Source organism: Carcharodon carcharias, assembly GCF_017639515.1.
Source record: "Carcharodon carcharias isolate sCarCar2 chromosome 24 unlocalized genomic scaffold, sCarCar2.pri SUPER_24_unloc_1, whole genome shotgun sequence".
Taxonomy (NCBI): domain Eukaryota; kingdom Metazoa; phylum Chordata; class Chondrichthyes; order Lamniformes; family Lamnidae; genus Carcharodon; species Carcharodon carcharias.
In genome coordinates, this window is record NW_024470584.1 from 3149992 (window position 1) to 3166356 (window position 16365).

At 51.5% G+C, this 16365-nt stretch overlaps 1 protein-coding gene across 2 annotated transcripts in view; it reads right to left on the reverse strand.

Moving 5' to 3' along the window:
• Positions 1-2864: 2864 nt before the first annotated feature.
• The window catches only part of LOC121273478 (V-type proton ATPase catalytic subunit A-like), a 160730-nt gene continuing 147229 nt past the window's right edge, over positions 2865-16365 (reverse strand). For both annotated transcript variants that reach the window (XM_041180645.1, XM_041180644.1), the window contains exon 15: positions 2865-3069. In XM_041180645.1, coding sequence (XP_041036579.1) covers positions 2977-3069 — 93 coding nt within the window. In that variant the 3' untranslated portion in view covers positions 2865-2976. The remainder of the gene's footprint in view (positions 3070-16365) is intronic.

The following is a 16365-nucleotide window of genomic DNA, read 5'->3' on the forward strand; positions in this document are numbered from 1 at the left end:
GGGGGGGGTGAGGTGGGGGAGATTAACCCTCTCACCCACCTCTCCCCCATTTACACACACAGCGGGCGGTCTGTTCCCCTATCGGAGGGGGATTAACCCTCTCACCCACCTCTTCCCCCATTTACACACACACCGGGCAGTCTGTTCCCCTATCGGAGGGGGATTAACCCTCTCACCCACCTCTTCCCCCATTTACACACACACCGGGCAGTCTGTTCCCCTATCGGAGGGGATTAACCCTCTCACCCACCTCTTCCCCCATTTACACACACACCGGGCAGTCTGTTCCCCTATCGGAGGGGGATTAACCCTCTCACCCACCTCTTCCCCCATTTACACACACACCGGGCAGTCTGTTCCCCTATCGGAGGGGGATTAACCCTCTCACCCACCTCTTCCCCCATTTACACACACACCGGGCAGTCTGTTCCCCTATCGGAGGCGGATTAACCCTCTCACCCACCTCTTCCCCCATTTACACACACACCGGGCAGTCTGTTCCCCTATCGGAGGGGGATTAACCCTCTCACCCACCTCTTCCCCCATTTACACACACCGGGCAGTCTGTTCCCCTATCGGAGGGGGATTAACCCTCTCACCCACCTCTCCCCCATTTACAAACACCGGGCAGTCTGTTCCCCTATCGGAGGGGGATTAACCCTCTCACCCACCTCTCCCCCATTTACACACACCGGGCAGTCTGTTCCCCTATCGAAGAGAGATTGATCATTTCACTCACCTCTTCCCATTTACACACAACAGTCAGCCTGTTCACTATGGGACAGGGATTAACATTCAAGCCCACCACTTCCTATTTATACACAACGAGCAGCTTGTTCCCTGTCGGAGGGGGGATTAACCCTCTCACCCACCTCTCCCCATTTACACACACCGGGCAGACTGTTCCCTATCGGAGGTGGATTAATCCTCTCACCCACGTCTCACCATTTACACACACCGGGCAGTCTGTTCCCTATCGGAGGGGGAATTAACCCTCTCACCCACGTCTCACCATTTAAAAACACCGGACAGACTGTTCCCTATCAGAGGGGATTAAACATCTAACCCACCATTTCCCATGTACACACACAGCGGGTGGTCTGTAACCTATGGGAGGGGGATTATCATTCACGCCCACCACTTCCTATTTATACACACCAGGCAGACTGTTCCCTATCGGAGGCGGATTAACCCTCTCACACACGTCTCCCCATTTACACACACCGGGCAGTCTGTTCCCTATTGGAGGGGGATTAACCCTCTCACACACGTCTCCCCATTTACACACACCGGGCAGACTGTTCCCTATCGGAGGCGGATTAACCCTCTCACACACGTCTCCCCATTTACACACACCGGGCAGTCTGTTCCCTATCGGAGGGGGATTAACCCTCTCACCCACCTCTCCCCCATTTACACACACCGGGCAGTCTGTTCCCTATCGGAGGGGGATTAACCCTCTCACCCACCTCTCCCCATTTACACACACCGGGCAGTCTGTTCCCTATCGGAGGGGGATTAACCCTCTCACCCACCTCTCCCCATTTACACACACCGGGCAGACTGTTCCCTATATGAGGGGGATTAACCCTCTCACACACCTGTCCACATTTACACACACCGGGCAGTCTGTTCCCTATCGGAGGCGGATTAACCCTCTCACCCACCTCTCACCATTTACACACACCGGGCAGCCTGTTCTCTATCAGAGGGGGATTAACCCTCTCACCCACCTCTCCCCCATTTACACACACCGGGCAGACTGTTCCCTATATGAGGGGGATTAACCCTCTCACACACCTGTCCACATTTACACACACCGGACAGACTGTTCCCTATCGGAGGGGATTAAACATCTAACTAACCATTTCCCATGTACACACACAGCGGGTGGTCTGTAACCTATGGGAGAGGGATTATCATTCACGCCCACCACTTCCTATTTATACACACCAGGCAGACTGTTCCCTATCGGAGGCGGATTAACCCTCTCACCCACCTCTCCCCATTTACACACACCGGGCAGTCTGTTCCCTATCGGAGGGGGATTAACCCTCTCACCCACCTCTCCCCATTTACACACACCGGGCAGTCTGTTCCCTATCGGAGGGGGATTAACCCTCTCACACACGTCTCCCCATTTACACACACCGGGCAGTCTGTTCCTTATCGAAGGTGGATTAACCCACTCACCCACGTCTCACCATTTACACACACAGGGCAGTCTGTTCCCTATCGAAGGTCGATTAACCCTCTCACCCACCTCTCCCCCTTTACATACACCGGGCAGTCTGTTCCCTATCGGAGGGGGATTAACCCTCTCACCCACGTCTCACCATTTAAAAACACCGGACAGTCTGTTCCCTATCGGAGGGGGATTAACCCTCTCACCCACGTCTCACCATTTACACACACCGGGCAGCCTGGTCCCTATCGGAGGGGGATTAACCCTCTCACCCACGTCTCACCATTTACACACACCGGGCAGCCTGGTCCCTATCGGAGGGGGATTAACCCTCTCACCCACGTCTCACCATTTACACACACCGGGCAGCCTGGTCCCTATCGGAGGGGGATTAACCCTCTCACCCACGTCTCACCATTTACACACACCGGGCAGCCTGGTCCCTCTCGGAGGGGGATTAACCCTCTCACTCACCTCTTCCCATTTACACACAACAGACAGTCTGCTCACTATGGGACAGGGATTAACATTCAAGCCCACCACTTCCTATTTATACACAACAAGCAGCTTGTTCCCTGTCGGAGGGGGGATTAACCCTCTCACCCTCCTCTCCCCCTTTAAACGCACAAAACCTGGACTAATTAAAATAAAAATTCAGTGAGCAGCTCAGAAGCACTGATTTTATTTGAATTTGATGTGGGGAACATGCTTGGCGATCACTTCTCTATGAGTAATGTCCTGAATTAAGCTCAGGGTGACACCTCCCATGGTCGATCAGCCTGTCCATTGCTTTAATCCTCCAGATTGCGGAATGCGTTTTGCATCTCGTCATGGAGCTGAGCGTAATCTGCCTTGATCTTCGCTTCCCCATCCCTGACTGGATCCTGAAAAGGAAGGAGTGAGAGTGTCAGAGAGAAGAGGAGAGAGAGAGTGTGAGTGAGGGAGTGAGAGAGTCAGAGAGAAGTAGAGAGAGAGAGTGTGAGTGATGGAGTGAGAGAGAAAGAGAGAAGTGGATAGAGAGAGTTTGAGTGATGGAGTGAGAGAGACAGAGAGAAGTGGAGAGAGAGAGTGTGAGTGAGGGAGTGAGAGTGTCAGAGAGAAGTGGAGAGAGAGAGTAGGAGTGAGTGAGTGAGAGAGTCAGAGAGAAGTGGAGAGAGAGAGTGTGCGTGAGGGAGTGAGAGAGTCAGAGAGAATTGGAGAGAGAGAGTGTGAGTGAGAGAGTGAGAGAGACAGAGAGAAGTGGAGAGAGATAGCGTGAGTGAGGGAGTGAGAGTGTCAGAGAGAAGTGATGAGAGAGAGTGTGAGTGAGAGAGTGAGAGAGACAGAGAGAAGCGGAGATTGAGAGTATGAGTGAGGGAGTGAGAGAGTCAGAGAGAAGTGCAGAGAGTGAGTGTGAGTGAGGGAGTGTGAGAGACAGAGAGAAGTGGAGGGAGGGAGTGTGAGTGAGGGAGTGAGAGTGTCAGAGAGAAGTGGAGAGAGAGTGTGAGTGATGGAGTGAAAGTGACAGAGAGAAGTGGAGAGAGAGAGTGTGAGTGAGGGAGTGAGAGTGTCAGAGAGAAGTGGAGAGAGAGAGTGTGAGTGAGGGAGTGAGAGTCACAGATAGAAGTGGAGAGAGAGAGTGCGAGTGAGAGAATGAGAGAATCAGAGAGAAGTGGAGGGAGAGTGTGAGTGAGGGAGTGAGAGAGACAGAGAAGTGGAGAGAGAGAGTGTGAGTGATGAAGTGAGAGAATCAGAGAGAAGTGGAGTGAGAGTGTGAGTGAGGGAGTGAGTGAGACAGAGAGAAGTGGAGAGAGAGAGTGTGAGTGAGGGAGTGAGAGTGTCAGAGAGAAGTGGAGAGAGAGAGAGAGTGAGAGTGAGGGAGTGAGAGAGTCAGGGAGAAGTGGAGAGAGAGAGTGTGAGTGAGGGAGTGAGAGAGTCAGAGAGAAGTGGAGAGAGTGTGAAGAGGGAGTGAGAGAGTCAATGAGAAGTGGAGAGAGTGTGAAGAGGGAGTGAGAGAGACAGCGAGAAGGGGAGAGAGAGTGTGAGTGAGGGAGTAAGAATGTCAGAGAGAAGTGGAGAGAGAGAGTGTGAGTGAGGGATTGAGAGAGACAGAGAGAAGTGGAGAGAGAGAGTGTGAGTGAGGGAGTGAGAGAGGCAGCGAGAACTGGAGAGAGAGTGTGAGTGAGGGAGTGTGAGAGACAGAGAGAAGTGGAGAGAGAGAGTGTGAGTGAGGGATTGAGAGAGACAGCGAGAACTGGAGAGAGAGTGTGAGTGAGGGAGTGTGAGAGACAGAGAGAAGTGGAGATAGTGGGTGTGAGTGAGAGAGACAGAGAGAAGTGGAGATAGAGAGTGTGAGTGAGAGAGTGAGAGAGACAGAGAGAAGTGGAGAGAGAGAATGTGAGTGAGAGAATGAGAGAGTCAGAGAGAAGTGGAGGGAGAGTGTGAGTGAGGGAGTGAGAGAATCAAATGAAGTGGAGAGAGAGAGTGAGAGGGAGAGAGTGAGAGAGACAGAGAGAAGTGGAGAGAGAGAGTGTGAGTGAGGGAGTGAGAGTGTCAGAGAGAAGTGGAGAGAGAGTTTGTGAAGAGAGAGTGAGAGTATCAGAGAGATGTGGAGAGAGAGATTGTGAGTGAGGGAGTGACAGAGACAGAGAAATGGAGAGAGAGAGTGTGAGTGAGGGAGTGAGAGTGTCAGAGAGAAGTGGAGAGAGAGTATGAGTGAGGGACTGAGAGAGACAGAGAGAAGTGGAGAGAGAGTGTGTGAAGAGGGAGTGAGAGTGTCAGAGAGAAGTGGAGAGAGAGAGTGTGTGAGGGAGTGAGAGAGACAGAGAGAAGTGGAGAGAGAGAGTATGAGTGATGAAATGAGAGAGTCAGAGAGAAGTGGAGTGAGAGTGTGAGTGAGGGAGTGAGAGAGACAGAGAGAAGTGGAGAGAGAGAGTGTGAGTGAGAGAGTGAGAGTGTCAGAGAGAAGTGGAGAGAGAGAGAGTGAGAGTGAGGGAGTGAGAGAGTCCGAGAGAAGTGGAGAGAGAAGGTGTGAGTGAGGGAGTGAGAGAGACAGAGAGAAGTGGAGATCGAAAGTGTGAGTGAGGGAGTGAGAGAGACAGAGAGAAGTGGAGATAGAGAGTGTCAGTGAGGGAGTGAGAGAGTCAGGGAGAATTGGAGAGAGTGAGTGTCAGTGAGGGAGTGAGAGAGTCAGAGAGAAGTGGAGACAGAGTGTGAAGAGGGAGTGAGAGAGACAGTGAGAAGGGGAGAGAGAGTGTGAGTGAGGGAGTAAGAATGTCAGAGAGAAGTGGAGAGAGAGAGTGTGAGTGAGGGATTGAGAGAGACAGCGAGAACTGGAGAGAGAGTGTGAGTGAGGGAGTGTGAGAGACAGAGAGAAGTGGAGAGAGAGAGAGAAGTGGAGAGAGAGAGTGTGAGTGAGAGAGTGAGAGAGACAGAGAGAAGTGGAGAGAGAGAGTGTGAGTGAGGGATTGAGAGAGACAGCGAGAAGTGGAGAGAGTGTGTGAGTGAGGAAGTGTGAGAGACAGAGAGAAGTGGAGATAGTGGGTGTGAGTGAGAGAGACAGAGAGAAGTGGAGATAGAGAGCGTGAGTGAGAGAGTGAGAGAAACAGAGAGAAGTGGAGAGAGAGAGTGTGAGTGAGGGAGTGAGAGAGACAGAGAGAAGTGGAGATAGAGAGTGTGAGTGAGGGGGTGAGAGAGACAGAGAGAAGTGGAGATAGTGGGTGTGAGTGAGAGAGACAGAGAGAAGTGGAGATAGAGAGCGTGAGTGAGGGAGTGAGAGAGTCAGAGACAAGTGGAGAGAGAGAATGTGAGTGAGGGATTGAGAGAATCACATGAAGTGGAGAGAGAGTGTGAGTGGGGGAGTGAGAGTGACAGAGAGATGTGGAGAGAGAAAGTGTGCGTGAGAGAGTGAGATTGCCAGAGAGAAGTGGAGAGAGAGAGTGAGAGGGAGGGAGTGAGAGAGACAGAGAGAAGTGGAGAGAGAGAGTGTGAGTGAGGGAGTGAGAGATTCAGAGAGAATTGGAGAGTGACTGTGAGTGAGGGAGTGAGACTGAGAGAGAGAAATGTAGAGAGAAAGTGTGAGTGAGGGAGTGAGACTGAGAGAGAGAAGTGGAGAGAGAGAGTGTGAGTGTGGGAGTGACAGAGACAGAGAAGTGGAGAGAGAGATTGTGAAGAGGGAGTGAGTGTGTCAGAGAGATGTGGAGAGAGAGACTGTGAGTGAGGGAGTGAGAGAGAAGAGAGAAGTAGAGAGGGAGACTGAGTGAGGGAGTGAGAGAGTCAGGGAGAAGTGGAGAGAGAGAGTGTGAGTGATGGAGTGAGAGAGTCAGAGAGAAGTGGAGAGAGAGAGTGTGAGTGAGGGATTGAGAGAGACAGCGAGAAGTGGAGAGAGTGTGTGAGTGAGGGAGTGTGAGAGACAGAGAGAAGTGGAGAGAGAGAGTGTGAGTGAGGGAGTGAGAGAGTCAGAGAGAAGTGGAGAGAGAGAGTGTGAGTGAGGGAGTGAGAGAGACAGAGAGAAGTGGAGAGAGAGAGTGTGAGTGAGGGATTGAGAGAGACAGCGAGAACTGGAGAGAGAGTGTGAGTGAGGAAGTGTGAGAGACAGAGAGAAGTGGAGATAGTGGGTGTGAGTGAGAGAGACAGAGAGAAGTGGAGATAGAGAGCGTGAGTGAGGGAGTGAGAGAGTCAGAGACAGGTGGAGAGAGAGAATGTGAGTGAGGGATTGAGAGAATCACATGAAGTGGAGAGAGAGTGTGAGTGGGGGAGTGAGAGTGACAGAGAGATGTGGAGAGAGAAAGTGTGCGTGAGAGAGTGAGATTGCCAGAGAGAAGTGGAGAGAGAGAGTGAGAGGGAGGGAGTGAGAGAGACAGAGAGAAGTGGAGAGAGAGAGTGTGAGTGAGGGAGTGAGAGATTCAGAGAGAATTGGAGAGTGACTGTGAGTGAGGGAGTGAGACTGAGAGAGAGAAGTGGAGAGAGAGAGTGTGAGTGTGGGAGTGACAGAGACAGAGAAGTGGAGAGAGAGATTGTGAAGAGGGAGTGAGTGTGTCAGAGAGATGTGGAGAGAGAGACTGTGAGTGAGGGAGTGAGAGAGAAGAGAGAAGTAGAGAGGGAGACTGAGTGAGGGAGTGAGAGAGTCAGGGAGAAGTGGAGAGAGAGAGTGTGAGTGATGGAGTGAGAGAGTCAGAGAGAAGTGGAGAGAGAGAGTGTGAGTGAGGGAGTGAGAGAGACAGAGAGAAGTGGAGAGAGAGATTGTGAAGAGGGAGTGAGTGTGTCAGAGAGATGTGGAGAGAGAGACTGTGAGTGAGGGAGTGAGAGAGAAGAGAGAAGTAGAGAGGGAGACTGAGTGAGGGAGTGAGAGAGTCAGGGAGAAGTGGAGAGAGAGAGTGTGAGTGATGGAGTGAGAGAGTCAGAGAGAAGTGGAGAGAGAGAGTGTGAGTGAGGGAGTGAGAGAGACAGAGAGAAGTGGAGATAGAGAGTGTCAGTGAGGGAGTGAGAGAGTCAGAGAGAAGTGGAGAGAGAGAGTGTCAGTGAGGGAGTGAGAGAGTCAGAGAGAAGTGGAGAGAAAGTGTGAAGAGGGAGTGAGAGAGACAGCGAGAAGGGGAGAGAGAGTGTGAGTGAGGGAGTAAGAATGTCAGAGAGAAGTGGAGAGAGAGAGTGTGAGTGAGGGATTGAGAGAGACAGAGAGAAGTGGAGAGAGAGTGTGAGTGAGGGAGTGTGAGAGACAGAGAGAAGTGGAGAGAGAGAGTGTGAGTGAGGGAGTGAGAGTCACAGATAGAAGTGGAGAGAGAGAGTGCGAGTGAGAGAATGAGAGAGTCAGAGAGAAGTGGAGGGAGAGTGTGAGTGAGGGAGTGAGAGAGACAGAGAGAAGTGGAGAGAGAGAGTGTGAGTGATGAAGTGAGAGAATCAGAGAGAAGTGGAGTGAGAGTGTGAGTGAGGGAGTGAGTGAGACAGAGAGAAGTGGAGAGAGAGAGTGTGAGTGAGGGAGTGAGAGTGTCAGAGAGAAGTGGAGAGAGAGAGAGAGAGTGAGAGTGAGGGAGTGAGAGAGACAGAGAGAAGTGGAGAGAGAGAGTGAGAGTGAGGGAGTGAGAGAGTCAGAGAGAAGTGGAGAGAGAAGGTGTGAGTGAGGGATTGAGAGAGAAGAGAGAAGTAGAGAGAGAGACTGAGTGAGGGAGTGAGAGAGTCAGGGAGAAGTGGAGAGAGAGAGTGTGAGTGAGGGAGTGAGAGAGTCAGAGAGAAGTGGAGAGAGTGAGTGTCAGTGAGGGAGTGAGAGAGTCAGAGAGAAGTGGAGAGAGTGTGAAGAGGGAGTGAGAGAGACAGCGAGAAGGGGAGAGAGAGTGTGAGTGAGGGAGTAAGAATGTCAGAGAGAAGTGGAGAGAGAGAGTGTGAGTGAGGGAGTGAGAGTGTCAGAGAGAAGTGGAGAGAGAGAGTGTGAGTGAGGGAGTGAGAGAGACAGAGAGAAGTGGAGAGAGAGAGTGTGAGTGAGGGATTGAGAGAGACAGCGAGAAGTGGAGAGAGAGAGTGTGAGTGAGGGAGTGTGAGAGACAGAGAGAAGTGGAGAGAGAGTGTGAGTGAGGGAGTGAGAGAGTCAGAGAGAAGTGGAGAGAGAGAATGTGAGTGAGGGAGTGAGAGAGACAGAGAGAAGTGGAGAGAGAGAGTGTGAGTGAGGGAGTGAGAGTGTCAGAGAGAAGTGGAGAGAGAGAGTGTGAGTGAGGGAGTGTGAGAGACAGAGAGAAGTGGAGAGAGAGAGTGTGAGTGAGGGAGTGAGAGAGACAGAGAGAAGTGGAGAGAGAGAGTGTGAGTGAGGGATTGAGAGAGACAGCGAGAACTGGAGAGAGAGTGTGAGTGAGGGAGTGTGAGAGACAGAGAGAAGTGGAGATAGTGGGTGTGAGTGAGAGAGACAGAGAGAAGTGGAGATAGAGAGTGTGAGTGATGGAGTGAGAGAGTCAGAGAGAAGTGGAGAGAGAGAATGTGAGTGAGGGAGTGCGAGAATCAAATGAAGTGGAGAGAGAGAGTGAGAGGGAGAGAGTGAGAGAGACAGAGAGAAGTGGAGAGAGAGAGTGTGAGTGAGGGAGTGAGAGTGTCAGAGAGAAGTGGAGAGAGAGTTTGTGAAGAGAGAGTGAGAGTATCAGAGAGATGTGGAGAGAGAGATTGTGAGTGAGGGAGTGACAGAGACAGAGAAATGGAGAGAGAGAGTGTGAGTGAGGGAGTGAGAGTGTCAGAGAGAAGTGGAGAGAGAGAGTGTGAGTGAGGGACTGAGAGTGTCAGAGAGAAGTGGAGAGAGAGTGTGTGAAGAGGGAGTGAGAGTGTCAGAGAGAAGTGGAGAGAGAGAGTGTGTGAGGGAGTGAGAGAGACAGAGAGAAGTGGAGAGAGAGAGTATGAGTGATGAAATGAGAGAGTCAGAGAAGTGGAGTGAGAGTGTGAGTGATGAAATGAGAGAGTCAGAGAGAAGTGGAGTGAGAGTGTGAGTGATGAAATGAGAGAGTCAGAGAGAAGTGGAGTGAGAGTGTGAGTGAGGGAGTGAGAGAGACAGAGAGAAGTGGAGAGAGAGAGTGTGAGTGAGAGAGTGAGAGTGTCAGAGAGAAGTGGAGAGAGAGAGAGTGAGAGTGAGGGAGTGAGAAAGTCCGAGAGAAGTGGAGAGAGAAGGTGTGTGTGAGGGAGTGAGAGAGACAGAGAGAAGTGGAGATCGAAAGTGTGAGTGAGGGAGTGAGAGAGACAGAGAGAAGTGGAGATAGAGAGTGTCAGTGAGGGAGTGAGAGAGTCAGAGAGAAGTGGAGAGAGTGAGTGTCAGTGAGGGAGTGAGAGAGTCAGAGAGAAGTGGAGACAGAGTGTGAAGAGGGAGTGAGAGAGACAGTGAGAAGGGGAGAGAGAGTGTGAGTGAGGGAGTAAGAATGTCAGAGAGAAGTGGAGAGAGAGAGTGTGAGTGAGGGATTGAGAGAGACAGCGAGAACTGGAGAGAGAGTGTGAGTGAGGGAGTGTGAGAGACAGAGAGAAGTGGAGAGAGAGAGAGAAGTGGAGAGAGAGAGTGTGAGTGAGGGATTGAGAGAGACAGCGAGAACTGGAGAGAGAGTGTGAGTGAGGGAGTGTGAGAGACAGAGAGAAGTGGAGAGAGAGAGAGAAGTGGAGAGAGAGAGTGTGAGTGAGAGAGTGAGAGAGACAGAGAGAAGTGGAGAGAGAGAGTGTGAGTGAGGGATTGAGAGAGACAGAGAGAAGTGGAGAGAGAGAGTGTGAGTGAGGGATTGAGAGAGACAGCGAGAACTGGAGAGAGAGTGTGAGTGAGGAAGTGTGAGAGACAGAGAGAAGTGGAGATAGTGGGTGTGAGTGAGAGAGACAGAGAGAAGTGGAGATAGAGAGTGTGAGTGATGGAGTGAGAGAGTCAGAGAGAAGTGGAGAGAGAGAATGTGAGTGAGGGAGTGCGAGAATCAAATGAAGTGGAGAGAGAGAGTGAGAGGGAGAGAGTGAGAGAGACAGAGAGAAGTGGAGAGAGAGAGTGTGAGTGAGGGAGTGAGAGTGTCAGAGAGAAGTGGAGAGAGAGTTTGTGAAGAGAGAGTGAGAGTATCAGAGAGATGTGGAGAGAGAGATTGTGAGTGAGGGAGTGACAGAGACAGAGAAATGGAGAGAGAGAGTGTGAGTGAGGGAGTGAGAGTGTCAGAGAGAAGTGGAGAGAGAGAGTGTGAGTGAGGGACTGAGAGTGTCAGAGAGAAGTGGAGAGAGAGTGTGTGAAGAGGGAGTGAGAGTGTCAGAGAGAAGTGGAGAGAGAGAGTGTGTGAGGGAGTGAGAGAGACAGAGAGAAGTGGAGAGAGAGAGTATGAGTGATGAAATGAGAGAGTCAGAGAAGTGGAGTGAGAGTGTGAGTGATGAAATGAGAGAGTCAGAGAGAAGTGGAGTGAGAGTGTGAGTGAGGGAGTGAGAGAGACAGAGAGAAGTGGAGAGAGAGAGTGTGAGTGAGAGAGTGAGAGTGTCAGAGAGAAGTGGAGAGAGAGAGAGTGAGAGTGAGGGAGTGAGAAAGTCCGAGAGAAGTGGAGAGAGAAGGTGTGTGTGAGGGAGTGAGAGAGACAGAGAGAAGTGGAGATCGAAAGTGTGAGTGAGGGAGTGAGAGAGACAGAGAGAAGTGGAGATAGAGAGTGTCAGTGAGGGAGTGAGAGAGTCAGAGAGAAGTGGAGAGAGTGAGTGTCAGTGAGGGAGTGAGAGAGTCAGAGAGAAGTGGAGACAGAGTGTGAAGAGGGAGTGAGAGAGACAGTGAGAAGGGGAGAGAGAGTGTGAGTGAGGGAGTAAGAATGTCAGAGAGAAGTGGAGAGAGAGAGTGTGAGTGAGGGATTGAGAGAGACAGCGAGAACTGGAGAGAGAGTGTGAGTGAGGGAGTGTGAGAGACAGAGAGAAGTGGAGAGAGAGAGAGAAGTGGAGAGAGAGAGTGTGAGTGAGGGATTGAGAGAGACAGCGAGAACTGGAGAGAGAGTGTGAGTGAGGGAGTGTGAGAGACAGAGAGAAGTGGAGAGAGAGAGAGAAGTGGAGAGAGAGAGTGTGAGTGAGAGAGTGAGAGAGACAGAGAGAAGTGGAGAGAGAGAGTGTGAGTGAGGGATTGAGAGAGACAGAGAGAAGTGGAGAGAGAGAGTGTGAGTGAGGGATTGAGAGAGACAGCGAGAACTGGAGAGAGAGTGTGAGTGAGGAAGTGTGAGAGACAGAGAGAAGTGGAGATAGTGGGTGTGAGTGAGAGAGACAGAGAGAAGTGGAGATAGAGAGCGTGAGTGAGGGAGTGAGAGAGTCAGAGACAGGTGGAGAGAGAGAATGTGAGTGAGGGATTGAGAGAATCACATGAAGTGGAGAGAGAGTGTGAGTGGGGGAGTGAGAGTGACAGAGAGATGTGGAGAGAGAAAGTGTGCGTGAGAGAGTGAGATTGTCAGAGAGAAGTGGAGAGAGAGAGTGAGAGGGAGGGAGTGAGAGAGACAGAGAGAAGTGGAGAGAGAGAGTGTGAGTGAGGGAGTGAGAGAGACAGAGAGAAGTGGAGAGAGAGAGTGTGAGTGAGGGAGTGAGAGATTCAGAGAGAATTGGAGAGTGACTGTGAGTGAGGGAGTGAGACTGAGAGAGAGAAGTGTAGAGAGAAAGTGTGAGTGAGGGAGTGAGACTGAGAGAGAGAAGTGGAGAGAGAGAGTGTGAGTGTGGGAGTGACAGAGACAGAGAGAAGTGGAGAGAGAGAGTGAGAGGGAGGGAGTGAGAGAGACAGAGAGAAGTGGAGAGAGAGAGTGTGAGTGAGGGAGTGAGAGATTCAGAGAGAATTGGAGAGTGACTGTGAGTGAGGGAGTGAGACTGAGAGAGAGATGTGTAGAGAGAAAGTGTGAGTGAGGGAGTGAGACTGAGAGAGAGAAGTGGAGAGAGAGAGTGTGAGTGTGGGAGTGACAGAGACAGAGAAGTGGAGAGAGAGATTGTGAAGAGGGAGTGAGTGTGTCAGAGAGATGTGGAGAGAGAGACTGTGAGTGAGGGAGTGAGAGAGAAGAGAGAAGTAGAGAGGGAGACTGAGTGAGGGAGTGAGAGAGTCAGGGAGAAGTGGAGAGAGAGAGTGTGAGTGATGGAGTGAGAGAGTCAGAGAGAAGTGGAGAGAGAGAGTGTGAGTGAGGGAGTGAGAGAGACAGAGAGAAGTGGAGATAGAGAGTGTGAGTGAGGGGGTGAGAGAGACAGAGAGAAGTGGAGATAGAGAGTGTCAGTGAGGGAGTGAGAGAGTCAGAGAGAAGTGGAGAGAGAGAGTGTCAGTGAGGGAGTGAGAGAGTCAGAGAGAAGTGGAGAGAAAGTGTGAAGAGGGAGTGAGAGAGACAGCGAGAAGGGGAGAGAGAGTGTGAGTGAGGGAGTAAGAATGTCAGAGAGAAGTGGAGAGAGAGAGTGTGAGTGAGGGAGTGAGAGAGACAGAGAGAAGTGGAGAGAGAGAGTGTGAGTGAGAGAGTGTGAGAGACAGCGAGAAGTGGAGAGAGAGTGTGAGTGAGGGATTGAGAGAGACAGCGAGAAGTGGAGAGAGAGTGTGAGTGAGGGAGTGTGAGAGACAGAGAGAAGTGGAGAGAGAGAGTGTGAGTGAGGGAGTGAGAGTCACAGATAGAAGTGGAGAGAGAGAGTGCGAGTGAGAGAATGAGAGAGTCAGAGAGAAGTGGAGGGAGAGTGTGAGTGAGGGAGTGAGAGAGACAGAGAGAAGTGGAGAGAGAGAGTGTGAGTGATGAAGTGAGAGAATCAGAGAGAAGTGGAGTGAGAGTGTGAGTGAGGGAGTGAGTGAGACAGAGAGAAGTGGAGAGAGAGAGTGTGAGTGAGGGAGTGAGAGTGTCAGAGAGAAGTGGAGAGAGAGAGAGAGAGAGTGAGGGAGTGAGAGAGTCAGAGAGAAGTGGAGAGAGAAGGTGTGAGTGAGGGATTGAGAGAGAAGAGAGAAGTAGAGAGAGAGACTGAGTGAGGGAGTGAGAGAGTCAGGGAGAAGTGGAGAGAGAGAGTGTGAGTGAGGGAGTGAGAGAGTCAGAGAGAAGTGGAGAGAGTGAGTGTCAGTGAGGGAGAGTGAGAGTCAGAGAGAAGTGGAGAGAGTGAGTGTCAGTGAGGGAGTGAGAGAGTCAGAGAGAAGTGGAGAGAGTGAGTGTCAGTGAGGGAGTGAGAGAGTCAGAGAGAAGTGGAGAGAGTGTGAAGAGGGAGTGAGAGAGTCAGGGAGAAGTGGAGAGAGAGAGTGTGAGTGAGGGAGTGAGAGAGTCAGGGAGAAGTGGAGAGAGTGAGTGTCAGTGAGGGAGTGAGAGAGTCAGAGAGAAGTGGAGAGAGTGTGAAGAGGGAGTGAGAGAGACAGCGATAAGGGGAGAGAGAGTGTGAGTGAGGGAGTAAGAATGTCAGAGAGAAGTGGAGAGAGAGAGTGTGAGTGAGGGAGTGAGAGTGTCAGAGAGAAGTGGAGAGAGAGAGTGTGAGTGAGGGAGTGTGAGAGACAGAGAGAAGTGGAGAGAGAGTGTGAGTGAGGGAGTGAGAGAGACAGCGAGAACTGGAGAGAGAGTGTGAGTGAGGGAGTGTGAGAGACAGAGAGAAGTGGAGATAGTGGGTGTGAGTGAGAGAGACAGAGAGAAGTGGAGATAGAGAGCGTGAGTGAGGGAGTGACAGAGACAGAGAAATGGAGAGAGAGAGTGGGAGTGAGATTGTCAGAGAGAAGTGGAGAGAGAGAGTGAGAGGGAGGGAGTGAGAGAGACAGAGAGAAGTGGAGAGAGAGAGTGTGAGTGAGGGAGTGAGAGAATCACATGAAGTGGAGAGAGAGTGTGAGTGGGGGAGTGAGAGAGACAGAGAGATGTGGAGAGAGAAAGTGTGCGTGAGAGAGTGAGATTGTCAGAGAGAAGTGGAGAGAGAGTGAGAGGGAGGGAGTGAGAGAGACAGAGAGAAGTGGAGAGAGAGAGTGTGAGTGAGGGATTGAGAGAGACAGAGAGAAGCGGAGATTGAGAGTATGAGTGAGGGAGTGAGAGAGTCAGAGAGAAGTGCAGAGAGTGAGTGTGAGTGAGGGAGTGTGAGAGACAGAGAGAAGTGGAGGGAGGGAGTGTGAGTGAGGGAGTGAGATTGTCAGAGAGAAGTGGAGAGAGAGTGTGAGTGATGGAGTGAAAGTGACAGAGAGAAGTGGAGAGAGAGAGTGTGAGTGAGGGAGTGAGAGTGTCAGAGAGAAGTGGAGAGAGAGAGTGCGAGTGAGAGAATGAGAGAGTCAGAGAGAAGTGGAGGGAGAGTGTGAGTGAGGGAGTGAGAGAGACAGAGAGAAGTGGAGAGAGAGAGTGTGAGTGATGAAGTGAGAGAATCAGAGAGAAGTGGAGTGAGAGTGTGAGTGAGGGAGTGAGTGAGACAGAGAGAAGTGGAGAGAGAGAGTGAGAGTGAGGGAGTGAGAGAGTCAGAGAGAAGTGGAGAGAGAAGGTGTGAGTGAGGGATTGAGAGAGAAGAGAGAAGTAGAGAGAGAGACTGAGTGAGGGAGTGAGAGAGTCAGGGAGAAGTGGAGAGAGTGAGTGTCAGTGAGGGAGTGAGAGAGTCAATGAGAAGTGGAGAGAGTGTGAAGAGGGAGTGAGAGAGACAGCGAGAAGGGGAGAGAGAGTGTGAGTGAGGGAGTAAGAATGTCAGAGAGAAGTGGAGAGAGAGAGTGTGAGTGAGGGAGTGAGAGTGTCAGAGAGAAGTGGAGATAGAGAGTGTGAGTGAGGGAGTGAGAGAGACAGAGAGAAGTGGAGAGAGAGAGTGTGAGTGAGGGATTGAGAGAGGCAGCGAGAACTGGAGAGAGAGAGTGTGAGTGAGGGAGTGTGAGAGACAGAGAGAAGTGGAGATAGTGGGTGTGAGTGAGAGAGACAGAGAGAAGTGGAGATAGAGAGTGTGAGTGAGAGAGTGAGAGAAACAGAGAGAAGTGGAGATAGAGAGTGTGAGTGATGGAGTGAGAGAGTCAGAGAGAAGTGGAGAGAGAGAATGTGAGTGAGGGAGTGAGAGAGAAGAGAGAAGTAGAGAGAGAGACTGAGTGAGGGAGTGAGAGAGTCAGGGAGAAGTGGAGAGAGAGAGTGTGAGTGAGGGAGTGAGAGAGTCAGAGAGAAGTGGAGAGAGTGAGTGTCAGTGAGGGAGTGAGAGAGTCAATGAGAAGTGGAGAGAGTGTGAAGAGGGAGTGAGAGAGACAGCGAGAAGGGGAGAGAGAGTGTGAGTGAGGGAGTAAGAATGTCAGAGAGAAGTGGAGAGAGAGAGTGTGAGTGAGGGAGTGAGAGAGACAGAGAGAAGTGGAGAGAGAGAGTGTGAGTGAGGGAGTGTGAGAGACAGAGAGAAGTGGAGAGAGAGAGTGTGAGTGAGGGAGTGAGAGTGTCAGAGAGAAGTGGAGAGAGAGAGTGTGAGTGAGGGAGTGAGAGAGACAGAGAGAAGTGGAGAGAGAGAGTGTGAGTGAGGGATTGAGAGAGGCAGCGAGAACTGGAGAGAGAGAGTGTGAGTGAGGGAGTGTGAGAGACAGAGAGAAGTGGAGATAGTGGGTGTGAGTGAGAGAGACAGAGAGAAGTGGAGATAGAGAGTGTGAGTGAGAGAGTGAGAGAAACAGAGAGAAGTGGAGATAGAGAGTGTGAGTGATGGAGTGAGAGAGTCAGAGAGAAGTGGAGAGAGAGAATGTGAGTGAGGGAGTGAGAGAGAAGAGAGAAGTAGAGAGAGAGACTGAGTGAGGGAGTGAGAGAGTCAGGGAGAAGTGGAGAGAGAGAGTGTGAGTGAGGGAGTGAGAGAGTCAGAGA